The 15246-nt window shown below is 40.3% G+C and overlaps 1 protein-coding gene across 2 annotated transcripts in view; it reads left to right on the forward strand.

The window, feature by feature from the left end:
• The window catches only part of LOC126333765 (anaphase-promoting complex subunit 1), a 353884-nt gene that overhangs the window by 262939 nt on the left and 75699 nt on the right, over positions 1–15246 (forward strand). For both annotated transcript variants that reach the window (XM_049996770.1, XM_049996779.1), the window contains exon 27: positions 1101–1333. In XM_049996770.1, the coding sequence (XP_049852727.1) occupies positions 1101–1333 (233 nt within the window). The remainder of the gene's footprint in view (positions 1–1100; positions 1334–15246) is intronic.

Consider the following 15246-nt stretch of genomic DNA (forward strand, 5'->3'; position numbering starts at 1 on the left):
TGCATTATATATTATTTTGTCATTAAATGACGCAGCAGCTCTTCGATTTGTGGTAGCTGGAACTGTTTGAAAATGTCCAGGTAAACATTTCCTGTTATGGTGTTCTCTGTGAATAAAACTTGAGCCTATCACCCTTTTATGCATAGGGTCACACCAAGCAGTAACTTCGGGCTATTTTTGGATGTGTTCATATATGTTGTGTGTGTTTTTGGAGCCCAATGTCATAATGTGACAATTTATGTGTCCAGAAATATGGAAAGTTGCTTTATCTGGAAACAGGAAACTTTTCAGTTGTCATTGTTGGCGTCTATAGAGGCCAGAGTGAAGCACGCGAATGACGGCACTGATTGGCCGCAATGCTTGGATCATTTGCACTTTGTTTGCATATAAGTGTAACCACATATGTAATACTTGATCTTACTTCCTACAGTTTGTGTGATGCATAACAAATTGGACTCTCAGAGCTGTGTTGAAATCAAGTTTGAACACTATGGATGTATGTTTGAGATACAGGGTAACGTCCACTTCGAGGAAGGCTTTTGACACTGCTTGTCTCTTAAAGTTTTTGAAGCACCTCTTATGCTTATTTTTGCCAGTGGTGCCCTCCCACACAGGCTTTTATAATTCAGCAGTACTATGTCGCAGATTCGGATTCTGGATACCAGATGACACATTGCGCCTTCCCCTGGTCCGTCGCCTTTTTTTTTTTTTTTTTTTAAATAGTAGTATGACTTCATGGACACCCTGTATGTACCAATTATGCGAACAGAATGTGCAGTAAAAATAGAACATGCTGAATACTTAACACCTTTCTGTAAATTATTGGTAAAATGTTATGCATGTGAAAAATCATTTTGCTGCCTAGTGTACAAGTGAATGGTACTGTTTAGTTTGAATGAATGTGTATGATTAACCCAAGTCCAGTGAGAGAGTGTACATTTTACTAAATTAAAATTTTAAGGAAAATAAGTTTCAAATGTTTGCCAGCATCCAACTTATCCATGAAGATACATGAGAATGTACTAAGGAAAAATACTAATTCTATGTTACACTAAATATTTGTAGTTGGTGTAAAATATGATGCAATTGGTATGTTATAGGTGATGGCAGGAACTGGAGACTTGGATGTGTTGAGACTTGTAAGACATTTACGGTCACGTGTTGGTCCAGCAAACAGTGTCGTAACTTATGGATCACACCTTGCAACACATATGGCCCTTGGACTATTGTTTTTGGGTGGTGGTAGATACACTCTCAGCACTTCACCTTCAGCTGTTGCTGCAATGTTATGTGCCTTCTTTCCTAAGTTTCCAACACACAGCAATGATAACAGGTGATGTCATTACAGAATTATTTTAAAAGCTATTGTTTGTATCTAAGGAATATTATTTTGTGTAACAGTACAATGTTTTGTGTGTCTTGCTCACTGTTACACATACATAAAACTGTGTGAATTTATAAATATAAATCTCGAGTTAAGACATAAATATTGCTTTCGAAAAGATAAGAAAAAGTTAAAGTGATAGATGTAAAGAAATAAAAGACGTTGATTTCCACAAAACTTCATCACACACTGTCTTATGTACCTGATGTCATTTTTGTCAATTTAGAGGGAACTTCTGTATTTTGAACTGATCTGTAGTGTCATTTTGTCTGGGGATGAAAATGGTTTCGTGAATTACCTCACAATTCCTGGTGGACAAGTACTGTAACAGTTTGATAGAATCCATATTATTTTGACCTTCGGACTGCCATCTATTACCCTCCTTGGTCTTCAAAAGCATGCGTTGTTTCTGTGCATGACATGCTGTAGAAGAACGAACAGTATGGTACATAGCATAACAACTGTGACAAGAACGTCTCTTGAATGGTTTCAGTACCAGTCAGTTTGATGTGTGAGAGAGTTGTTATGAAGATACACTTTTGGAGCTTAGGTGGAAGTCCTTGAAGGAAACAAGACAGTGTTTTGCAAATCAAGATTAAGGAAGATCAGAGAATCTCCATTTGTGACTGCAGGATAGTTCTACGGTCTCTAACATTCATCTTGTGCAGGTACAGTAAGGACAAAATAATTGAGATTAGGGCTCATATAGGTGCATATGGGGTATCATTTCTCTCTTGTTGTGTATGCGAGCGGAACAGGAAAGAGAATGACTATCAGTGGTGCATAGTTTACTCCACCATATGCTGTGCGGAGACTTGTGGAATGTGTATGTAGCTGTAAAGGGGTGTGTAAAAAAATATGGTTGTAATGACAGTGACCAATGGAAATAAATAATGAACACACAAATAACCGATGAAGCAAATTTTTTTGATGACATAACACCCCTGGTAGCTGTAGGTATGGTCAGGATAGCTAGCCGTCATCTAGCAAATGGTTGGTGATGGGCTCCAGCATCAGCAGGTGTGGAGTGGATGGCAGTTGGATCATTCCAAGTCAGTTCAACCAGGGGCTCCAGCTCATAGTCTCAGATTTGACTGAAATTCAGTACACTAATTCTACCATGTGTGGAACACTCATGTACAAAGTAGTAGTTTCCCTTGCCAATTAGTTACAGAATTATGACTTCTGAAAGAAGGTGGCGTGACCCGGAAATTGCAACCCGCATCTGGCAATATATCTTCAGACCCAACTTCAGGTCTTAATAACTTAGGAACTATTCCACACAGTCCAGTGAAATTTTTACGCAACCCAGTAACATCCATTTAGAGAACACACTTCATGAGTCAAAACACCAACAACATATTTCTGAGGGAAAATAAAAAATTCCAAATTGTGATTTAAAAAATGTAATACGTTAAAAGGTACATATTGTAGATGCCCTTTATGCCAAATATAATGCACTCAAAAAGGATATAAGTTTTTTGTGGTAAGCTTAATGTGACCTAAACACCCACAGAACTCATCAAGCCCATATCAGTCACAAAAACTGAATTACATGCAGATGAAAATCAAAAATTTGAAAAATTACCCAAAAAACATGGATTTTTGAAGAGTGTTAGCACAAAAGGGACAAGTGGTATCCAAGCCAAATTTCACACACTGCATAAGTAGGCCATAATGATATATATATCTCAAAATTTCAGCATGTTATTGCAAGACATTTGTCTACAGTAAAAGTCGACAGAGATGTATTCGGTTACGTTTCTTTTAACACGATTTAGAAAGTAATAGTGATGATGCAGACAGCTTGTTTCAGATAAAGCTGCTGCAATTGTTGGGAACCATTAGGCAACAGAAAGTTAAACAATGGTAGTTTTCAGGGACAGAATGAGTTATTGTTAGGCAGGAACAACAAAGGAAACAAGCAACGATTACAGGTTACTCATGTTTTTAAGATTCTAGTTCAGACTGGTCAGTACTGTTGTGGAAAGTCAGTATGGAGGCAGAAGAGTGTACTAGTGGTGCTTTTGTTCAAACAAGTTGCAGTATTAGTAGTGCACAAGTATCTGAATGTCATAAAACAACATATGGAACAAAATGTGGCATTTGCTCTGTACTGTATGATCTTGATGAATCGGACCAAGATTTGTTGCTACAGAGATCCGGGATACACCCTGTGGGCACAAGAAGTAACTTTAGTGTTTGTTAAAATCACATGAAAGTGTTTCTGGTTAAGTATTCTTTCCTACAAAGAAGTTGTTTTGATCCATTTTGGATTCATAAGAAGATAGTGAAGTGTAGCCTCAGAGAAATTGATATAAAATCAGTATTGAAAGTGAATCAGTGCATGGGACTTAACTTGAAAATAGGACAAAAGTTATGTTCCAGTTGTGTTACACTGCTAAAAAATGAAGAATACTCTGATAATTTACATGACAGTGACGAAGGGTTTCCAGCTGGTCTATTGACTACACTGCAAAGGAATTCAATGTTTCTACATATATGGCAAAGCAAGCTAGTAAAATAAAAGCAACCCAAGGAGTGCTTCCACAACTTCATCATGCTCAGGGTAAGCAATTAAGTTCAGAAATAAAGGTACTAGTGTCGGAGTTTTATGTAGATAATGACTACAGACAAATAATGCCTGGAAAAAAGACTATGTAATGGTGAAAATGGGAAATGTACGTGTACAGATGCAAAAAAGACTGTTGCTATGCAACATATCAGAACCATATGTAGAATTCAAGGAAAAGTATCCCAATACCAAAGTAGGTTTATCATCTTCTTTCAGTCTTCGGCCAAAATGGGTTGTGCCTGTAAGTGCAATGGGCACACACAAAATGCTAAGCTGATGTTTGCTGCTATAAAGGATTCTGGTCTGGATTACAAAGGCGCAATGAAGCTGCTAGTGTGTGACATCAGTTCCTACCAGTGCATGATACACAGGTGTGAAAAGTGTCTGGTAGGGCAACTCTTGCAGAACACACGAATAACAAACTGTATCGTGAACTCCTTATGGAAGAAGAAACATATTTACAGAACGAATTTACCATCAGGGGGATATGTCCAAGATGTATTGCGGAGTCAAAGTAGACCAGGAGTAAATGCAAAAATGAATTCCTCAAAAATATTTGGACTCTTTAATAGAGAATCTAATGACTTAGTGCACAAAATTTATTACTGTGAATGAGACACTGATCCACCACTTAATGACAACAACTAACAACAGTGTGTGTGTGTGTGTGTGTGTTTGGGGGGGGGGGGTTCTTTTTCTTGCACAGTAACAGTGTCCACATACATGCTCTGACTGTGGAGTTAAGAAGTACAAATTGTTTGAACACTCACTTTATCCATAAGGTTTGACACTATCTGATTTACATTTGTTCCCTTGTGTTCAAAGTTTGTAGTTGGACAATGTTTTGAATCAAATGATGAGGCTGCAACAGCAGTAGATGAGTGTTTTGCAGGCCTTTTAAGGAGTGGGACTCAATGGAAAAACATTCTGCAGAATCTATTGACTTAAAAGTGAGTACATTTAAAACCTTAGGAACATGGATTTCCCTGACCATGTCACAATATTTTATCCATGCGCTAATGTGATGATTAAGGTTTTACGCAGAAACTGAGAGCTTGTGATTGTAAATAAAAGAAGTACTACATGCTACGAAAAGGCTATTCTGTTGTTAAAATCTTCTGTCAGAAGAGTAGTTCAAGACCACTCTTCATTCTAGTCTATTCTGTTCAACCCCCTTCATCAATGTATAACTATTGCAACCTCCATCCACTCCCCTCCCCCTCTCTGCCTCCCCCTCCTCCTTCGCCCTCCCCCTCCTCCTTCGACCCCCCCCCCCCCTGCTTGATGCTTCAGGATGTGTCTTTACCAACTGATTGCTTCTTGCTTCTTGCAGTCAATTTGTGCCACAATCCCCCTCCCCAAAACCCCTCTCCATTCAGTTAAGTATCTTTTCATTAGTTATTCAATATAACTTCTAAATCTTTAGCTTTTTACTGTAGCAACACATTTCAAAATCTCACATTTCACTTCCATATAAACTATATTTCAAATACTTTCCAAAATGACTTTTTATCTCATAAATTAATATTGGAAGATCTGTTCATCCAATTTTTCAAGTCATTTACCATCTCTCACAGACTTACAATATCACTGGCACTGCCCAAAAGATTTCGTTTCTGAGATTGACTTTATCTTTAGTTTTCTTTACTGTTTGCTCAATGTACATGGTGGATAACATGGGTGATTTGCTGCACCCTGTTCACTCCCTTCCCGACTATGCTCCCCTTCTCAATTACTGCCCCACCCCTACCCCCACCTCCCATTCTCCCATTTCTTCAGCCTGGTTTGTGTAAAAGATATAGATAACCTTTTGCTCCCTCTATTTTATCCCTGCTACCTTCAGAATTTGAAAGAGAGTTCTCCAGTCAACATTGTCAAAAGCTTTCTCTAAATCTACAAACGTTGTAAATGTAGGTTTGTATTTCTTCTGTCTATCATCTAAGATAAGTCATAGATTGAATGTTTTCCTACCTCAAGATCAGCTTCTACCTCCCTTCCTGTCATTGTATAAATAAATTGTTTTAATATTTGGCATCCACAACTTACTAAACTGATGTTTCACCATATGGTGGAGATGTTGATTCACATACAGGCACAACAAAAAGACTGATAAGCAAATAAGTGTTCTGCCAAAATGCCTTATTCCCATTTAGGCAAAATACACACACACACACACACACACACACACACACACACACACACACACACACACATTCACATTCACACAAACACAACTCACAGACATATGCAAGTCCACAGTCTCTGGCTGCCAAGGCCAGATTGTGAGCAACAACACCTAATGGGAGGAGTAATCTGGATGGTGAGGGTAAAGAAGAGGCTGAGGCAGGAGAGAGCGGCGGGCGGTAGCAGGGTAGGGGTTGGGGATGGCAAAGTGGTGCCTGTGAGAGCATACACAGATGAGCTGGGGAGTATCTTTCATATCATGTAGACTTGTGTTTTTCTGCTACTGGTCGCATTTATTTCTTTTATTTAACTTAACATGCATCTCGAGCATATTTTGCTCAGTATCATTTGTTTATAAATACACATTTTAAATAAGGTGACAGTCTCCTTGTCTGAATTAACGTATGACTGTTTTGTTCACTGTTCTGTTGCTGGAGTGGCTATTGGGGCATTTGGGGGCAGAGGGCAGGCAGTGGTTGGCCATGTTGTCTTCCGGTGGTGTGGAGCTGTGTCTCATTGTTGTGATTGACACCACAGCCTGTGGGGGATGCAGATGTATCTGCTTCAGTTGTTATGGTATATTAATCAAGTGATATACACTAGATATGAATGCAATTGGGGAAAAATGGCTGTAGTTTTCCATTGCCCTCAGCCATTCTCAGTACCAACATAGTATTACAAGTCCAGAGCAATTTATAATCCAAACTGTTACCTCTGTAACTAATGAAAAGGCTGCTGCCACAAACCACTTGTTAGTGTGACCTCTCCAGAGACACTTTTCTGAGTAGTTGCACCTATGACACAGCCAACTGCTTTGTTGAGGCAGGCAAGTCAAGCCAAGCCAAGTCAAACCATGCCATGCCACCATGACAACGAGTGTGCTGTTCTTGATGCAGTTTCAGTTTGATCAGAGTGTGGTCTATTGGTGAAGCCTACAGTGTAGTGTCACAAGGATGTCATTTTGATGCTGTTCGGTATGGTTGAATTCTTAGAGGTATTGAAGCGAGTCTCTCTTGACTAAATTAAAACCTCTCTTTAAGCTGTCAGATTGTATCTGTGAAATAGCTATTATCTTTTTTCTTTTAAGTTTTTATTAAAAGGGATATTCTCGTTACTTTCTTTAATAGACCGTTTCAGTTTATTGTACCAGAATCATGTTACGGTATGATCAGGGTGGAACAATGAAACAAAAACATCAGAACTTTTGTTTTGCATTACTGTAAGGCATGTTGAAGTTTATTCTCTGTAGTTCGATACACACACTGTACACCAGTTCCAATGTAACCCCAATCCTAACTTGGCTTAAAAAAAAAAAAAAAAAAAAAAAAAAAAATGCCATCACCACTGCAAATTAATTGATTCTGAACAATTTTCAACCTATTCATATGTTGGCTTCTAGCTAATTACGTTTCCCAATTATATGTTATAAGAGTGTGTGGAAACTTGATCCATCTCAAGAAACAAGTGTCTAATAATGCTGTACTTCAGATTTTAATGGTTCCCCACAACAAATAGAAGACAACATCTCAATAACTGTGACTCTGCACTGGAAAAACTACTTTGTACCAGTATTCAAGTCAGAGATACTTCCAAAAAAATCTCTACATTGTACTCCATTATTAATACAAATTTAGTTGTTCCAGATTAAATGATCAGTCTTTGACCAGCAAAGGCTCTCAACCTAATTTCTCTTTCTTTTGCGTGACCCTTAACCTACCATATTAGTCAAGTCAGATTAATTCCACACTCCATAAATTAACAGAATATACTGATTGACTGAATGGCACATAATTTTTTTTTTTTTTTTTTTTTTTTTTTTTTTTTTTTTTTTTTTTTTTTTGTTTGTGTATTCCCTTAATATGACCTGATAACTTCACCATTAAGTTTGTTTGTTAGTTTGTCAGTCAGTCAGTTTCATGTTCTGTCTATCATTTGTACTATTAATCATAATGTGAAACAGGTGATTTTACATTTACATTACACATTCATATGTGAATACAGCTGTATGCTGATCATATATATTTTTAAAAAGTGTTGTTGCTAGTTAATAATTCATACCTATCACCTTTTACAAACTAAAGAGTCAGAAATTCTTTTATGGAATAGAAGGAATTGTCAAGGTGAGACTTTTTCACTTTGTTTTAAAATTTAACTTTGCTGTCTGTCAAACATTTATGTCAGTGGTTGGAGTTATCAAAAATTTTTGTGTTGCATTGTGCACCCGTTTTTGTGCTATAGATAACCCTAATGTGGTATAATGAACGTCATTTCCTTCTGGTATTGTAACTGTGTACATCATTGTTCCTTTTGAACAGTAGTCAAACTGCTAACTACTTAAACAGGTGTCTAAAAAAAAAATGTAAATCAGTAGTTATATCTAAATATTATTCACCACCTACAGTGACTAATTTCTGCATATTACCAGCCACACCACTTTAGCATGTTACAGAGCTTCCTCCTTGTACAACCTTATTGGCAATCAACACTCACTTATACATTGTATTTCTGTCAATTGAAACATATACTGTGCCTTACTCAGTCGAGATATTTAATACATTGGTTATTGTGTTTCATAGATGTTACAAAGTACACTTAAGTCATCCTGATCTTAATCAAAACAAACACACAAAACTTAACCGGAGAAGATTTAGATGTCATTCTGTACTTATAATAAATCAAAGGCTTTCTTCCACTTGAGAGATAATACGATATCCTTACACTCCATAATAGACCTATTAATTTTTCACCCACTGTTATAAGTTTCATTCTTTGCACAGAAAAATCTCAAAAAAAAGTTAAACAGTCGTATAGTAACTAACAAGAGAAATATATAAAATTTGTGCTAATAGGGGTCCAGAGGCCACACACCTTCCTTCCTTAAACAGGCAATATTCTGAATAATCTTTCATTACAATCCACCCTCCGTCTCTTCACCATTACTGCTGAATCTCTACCTCCTCCAATTACATGTACTGCTAATTGACACTGCTTATAGCTATGCCCTATTCTGTGTAGAAAATGACATGATAGTTCAGCAAAAGTTGAAACAAATTCACAAATACCTTATATGTTTTTCTTCTTGTTCTTCTGGTGGTGGTGGTGATGGTCTTCATTCCAAAGACTGGTTTTATGCAGCTCTCGATGCTACTCTATTCTGTGCAAGCCTCTCCATCTCTGAGTAACTACTGGAACCTACATCCTTCTGAATCTGCGTACTGTATTCATCTCTTAGTGTCTATGATTTTTTGCCTTCACACTTCCCTCCAGTACTAAATTGGTGGTCCCTTGATGCCTCATAACATGTCCTACCAACCGACCCCTTATTTTAGTCAAGTTGTGCCACGAATTCCTCTTCTCCCCAAATTCTGTTCAGTACCTCCTCATTAGTTATGTGATCTACCCATTTAATCTTCACCATTCTTCTGTAGCACCACATTTCACAAGATTCTATTCTCTTCTTGCCTAACTGTTTATTGTCCATATTTCATTTCCATACATAGCTACACTCCACACAAGTACTTTCAGAAAAGACTTCTTGACACTTAAATCTACACTCAGTGTTAACAAATCTCTCTTCATCAGAAATGATTGCTTGCCATCGGCAGTCTGCATATTATATCTTGTGTACTTCAACCGTCATCAGTCATTTTGCTACACCGATATCAAAACTACAAATTTCTTTTCTTCAGAAACACTTTTCTTGCCATCGCCAGTCTACATTTTACATCTTCTCTATTTCAACTGTCATCTGTTATTTTACTACCCAAATAGCAAAACTCATCTACTACTTTAAGTGTCTCATTTCCTAATCTGATTCCCTCAATATCGTCTGATTTAATTCGCCTACATTCCATTATCCTCGTTTTACTGTTGTTGATGTTCGTCTTATGTCCTCCTTTCAAGACACTGTCTACTCCGTTCAACTGTTCTTCCAAGTCCTGTGGTGTCTGTGACAGATTTACCTCAAAGTTTTTATTTCTTCTCGCTGAACTCTAATTACTACTCCAAATTTTTCTTTTGTTTTCTTTACTGCTTGCTCAATATACAGATTGAATAACATCGGAGATAGGCTGTAACCTTGTCTCACTGCCTTCTCAACCATTGCTTCCCTTTCCTGCCCCTTAACTCTTATAACTGCCATCAAGGTTTCCATAAAAATTGTAAATAGCCTTCCGCTCCCTGTTTTTTACCACCTTTCGAAATTGAAAAAGATTATCCCAATCAACATTGTCTAAAGTTTTCTTTTAAGTCTACAAATGCTGTGAATGTAGGTTTGCCATTCCTTAACCTATCTTCTGTGAGAAGTCGTAGGGTTAGTATTGCTTCATGTGTTCCTGTGTTTCTCCAGAATCCAAACTGATCTTCCCGATGTTGACTAGCAGTTTTTGCATTTGTGTGTAAAGAATTTGTATTAGTATTTTGCAACCATGGCTTAGTAAACTGATAATTTGGTGATTTTCACACCTGTCAGCACCTGATTTCTTTGGAACTGGTATTATTATATTCTTCTTGAAGCCTGAAGATAATTAACTTGACTCATACGTCTTGCTCACCAGATGGGGGAGTTTTGTCATGGCTGCCCCCAGGGAGTAGTCCTAATGGAATGCTGTCTATTTCCAGGGCCTTGTTTTGACTTAGGTCTTTCAGTGCTCCATCGAATTTTTCACGCATATATATACTTAGCTATTTTTCACTTACTGTCGATCTCATTTGTGAGACGTTTGTATTCCCTTTTGCCTGAGACATTTACTGCATTTTTGTATTTTCTCCTTTCATCAATTAAATGCAATATCTCTTGTATTAACAAAGGATTTCCACTAGCCCTTGTCTTTTTACCTACCTGATCCTCTGCTGCCTTCAGTATTCTACATCATCTTGTTTCTTTCATGTTATCCAGGTCCCATCTCTTAAATTCATACCATTTTTCTGTTTGTTCAGTTTTAATCTACAGTTCATAACCAATAAATTGTGGTCAGAGTCCACATCTGGCCCTGGAAATGTCTTACAGTTCAGAACCTAGTTCCTAAATCTTTGTCTAACCATTATACAATCAATCTGAAACCTTTCAGAGTCTCCAGGTCTCTTCCACGTTTATAGCTTTCTTTACTAATTCTTAAACAAAGTGTTAGCTTTCATTATATTACAGTCTCTGTAAAATTGTACCGGTAAGCTTCCTCTTTCATTCCTTCCCCCTCAGTTTGTATTCACCTATGACTTTTCCTTCTCTTCCTTTTCCTACTAGTGAATGTCAGTCCACCTTAACTATTAAATTTTTGTCTCCCTTAACTATCTGAGTAATTTATTTTATCTCATCATACATTTCTTCAATCTCTCTTTCATCTGCGGAGCTGACTGACATATAAACTTGTACTACTGTGATAGGTGTGGGTGTCATGTCTATCTTGGCTCCGATAATGCATTCACTATGCTGTTTATAATAGCTTACCTGCATACTTTTTTTTTCGTCTGTCATGAGAGGTGACTAAAAGGAGTCTCCCACCTTTTAGCCCTACAAGTTCAGGTCCCATTTTATTGTTTGAGCTCCCACTTTCCAAATTCTATAGAAGTGCATGCCATTTGCGGAAGGATGCCTTATGTGGTGCACCAGTTATCCATAGTGCAATTAGATTAAATTTCCTGCACCTCATCTTGTAATGGCTTTGCATCTCCACCTGCAATTCAACTATTTGGGAGAGGACACCTTCTGGGGTATGTCATCTTCTTCCATCGTGTCCTGTCCTCTTGTGCCCCCATGACAATATGGGACTCCTTGGCACCCAACTTCCAGCATGGTAGCCAGTGCGTTGTGGTAGGACTGTCATGTACCCACTTAGTGATAGCCCCCTGACAACATGGACCACAGTGCAACGGCCATTGTGCCAGGTAGCCTTTGCTGTGGCTGGGTGGCACCCGGTGGGGAGAGCCCCTGATCGGAGTGGGTGATATCAAGATGGATGACCTGCATGACTGTCGTGTACCCACTTAGTGATAGCCCCCTGACAACACGGACCACAGTGCAACGGCCATTGTGCCAGGTAGCCTTTGCTGTGGCTGGTTGGCACCCGGTGGGGAGAGCCTCTGATCGGAGTGGGTGGCATCAAGACGGATGACCTGCAATGAAGCAGACCAAGTTATTTTTTGCTGGGGACCGAATGACCCCAGCAGTCTCCAAAAAAGGAAAAGTTGACTTCAATGCTGAGAGGTATGACCCCAAATTGTCTCCCTCGTCATTGGACAAATGTATGTCCATGAACAAGAGAGAGTCTTATTTGCCAAGGTATTTAGTCTGCAGCAGAACGGATGGGGACTCAATTTTTTGTTGAAGCCTCAATTTATTGTTGAATATCTGGATGATAATTTTGGGAGCTGAGCTGTCAAAAATGAGAAGTGGGGCAGTCCTCATACAGACAGCTTCACCCGCCCAGTCCCGTGCGTTACTCGCTTGTGACACCTGGGTGATATTCCCCGTTTCTGTCACTCCCCATTAATGCCTCAACATGGTCCAAGGGATTATTTTCCATTGTGACCTCCTCTTGCAATCTGACGATGAGCTCTGTGTCAATTTAGAACGGTGGAGTGTTCGTTTCATCTGGCTTGTCTACAGGAGACCCAAAGAAAATATGGTTTCTACCGGTGCCTTCATCTTGGCCTTTGAGGGTGATTCAGTGCCTGAAAAGGTAAAGGTGATGGCTTACGGTTGTGATGTCAAACCTTACGTCGCTCCCCCTATGTGATGCTTTAAGTGCTGGAAATTCGAGCACATGTCTTCCTGCTGTAATTCCAGTGCCACATGTAGAGACTGTGGACGTACGCTGCGTCCAAATACTTCATGTGTGCCACCTCGCACTTGTGTCAACTGTGGAGAGAACCACTCCTCCTGCTTGCCAGACTGCTCAGTACTCCAAAAGGAGTAGAAAATTATGGACTACAAGACCCTGCACTGGCCGACTTACCAAGAGGCTAAACATAAATTTGAATGATTGCACCCCATTCAGTTGACATCCACATACGCTGCAGTGATGTTGACATCACTCTCTCATGTGCTGGTAGTTCCACGCTCCCTGCTGCATATAGTGGGCCTTGCGAGCTGCCCGAGTACATTGGCCCCCTTGGTGGTGGGGGGCACAACTTCTTCCGTTGCTCTCAAAGCACCTACTTCGGGAGCAATACCCCCCCACAAATGTCTGGGACATTGGTCCACTGCCCACAGCCAGAGACACAGCAGCCTCCTTTGACTCCTCTCATGCGGAAGGGGTCCCTTGGGACTCTCCCTTCCAACATCTCTACTAATGCCACAGTGGACACTCACCAATGGCTGAAGGAGCCACAAGCTGCTGGCCGAAGGGCTTCACCATCTTCCTCCATTCCTAAAGCTACTTCGGAGGTGCCCTCCCAGCAAACCCATACAGAAAAGCGAGAGAGCAAGCAAATGAAGAAGTAGTTTACTAAGAAACAGGACCCTCCAGTGGCCCCAACACCACCACCACTCCCTACCAATTCTGCATCTGGGTACGAGGTGGAGATTTTAGCATCCCCCGAGGACCTGGCTCTCACCAATGCCTCATCTGCAATAGAGACAGATACAAATACTCAACTGGTGGTGGCAGGTGATGCTGGTGACCTGCCTCCTTGGTCACTACATGTCTTCCCCGATTCCAGATCGTCATCCTCCAGTGGAACAGCGGTAGTTTTTTCTCCCACCTAGCTGAGTTACATCAACTTCTAAGCATTACACCTGCTTTTTGCATTGTCCTTCAGGAAACCTGATTTCCTACAATGTGGACCCCCACACTTCATGGCTGTCGGGGGTACTACAAAAACCGTGCTGCCTGTGACTGCACCGTCAGGCAGAGTTCACATATTTGTCCTTACCCCTGTCTGTAGTGAACTTGTGCCCCTTCAAACACCTTTAGAAGCTGTGGCTGTCAGGGTGAGGACAACGCAGGAAATTACCATATGTAACATTTACCTCCCTCCAGATGGTGATGTGCCACCCGGCGTATTGGCTGCACTTATTTTGCAATTACCACCACCTTTTCTCCTTCTGGGTGATTCTAATGCCCATAACCCTTTATGGAGAGGAACAAAACCAAGGTTACCAGCTGTGGTAAAGATGTTAAGGACCTGCTAACTTAACTCGACCTTTGCCTCCTAAATACAGGTGCCCCCACATATTTCAGTGTGGCACATGGCACGTAATCGGCCATTGATCTCTCGGTTTACAGTCCTAGCTTCTCCCATCTATCCACTGGAGAGTAAATGATGACTTGTTGTCTCTACCCCAGCGTCCCTCATCTTCTCGCTTGCCCCAGGTGTGCTCTTCCTAAGGCTGACTGGGACACTTTCACATCCGCTACCAGCATTGAACATCCGTTGTATACCACCATCGATGAGGTGATTCACACTATCACTAATAACATTATTGCCGAAGCTGAATAGGCAATCTCTTGTTCCTCCAGTTGCCCCTTTCGGAAGTCAGTACCTCAGAGTCACCAGAAAATCATTGCGGTCATAAGAGACCATAGGTGGGCTCTCCATCATAAGCGCCACCTGTCCCTGGAGGACCCCATTGCCTTCAAACGGCTCTGTGCCCATGTTTGCCTACTCATCAAATGAAGGAAGGGTTCCCAGGTTTGGATAAAGCTCCGCTGGCTTTATGGCTACCGAACCACTGTAGGTGTCCCTGGAATTTCCACAAATGGAGCTCTATATGCCAATCCAGACGTAATTAAGGAGCATCTTGCTGAGCCTTATGCTTGCATCTATGTGTCTGAAAATTATCACCCCACCTTTTGTCTCCTGAAACAACACCACCTCTTATTTGCTCCACACCACCCTGAGCCATATAATGCTCCCTTCAGTGTGTGGGAATTTCTCAGTGCTCTTGCCGACTGTCCTGACGCATCCCCTGGCCCAGACTTCACCCATTCACAAATGTTGAAGCATTTGTCAGCAGGTTCCCAGTGCCACCTCCTTGCAGTCGTCAACTGCATTTGGAGCGATGGCGAATTCCTGTCGCAGTGGCAAGAAAGTATCATCATCCCAGTGCTAAAGCCTGGTAAAAACTCGCTAGATGTTGATAGCTATCGTGCTATCAGCCTAA

This window comes from Schistocerca gregaria, chromosome 1 (genome assembly GCF_023897955.1).
Source record: "Schistocerca gregaria isolate iqSchGreg1 chromosome 1, iqSchGreg1.2, whole genome shotgun sequence".
NCBI lineage: Eukaryota > Metazoa > Arthropoda > Insecta > Orthoptera > Acrididae > Schistocerca > Schistocerca gregaria.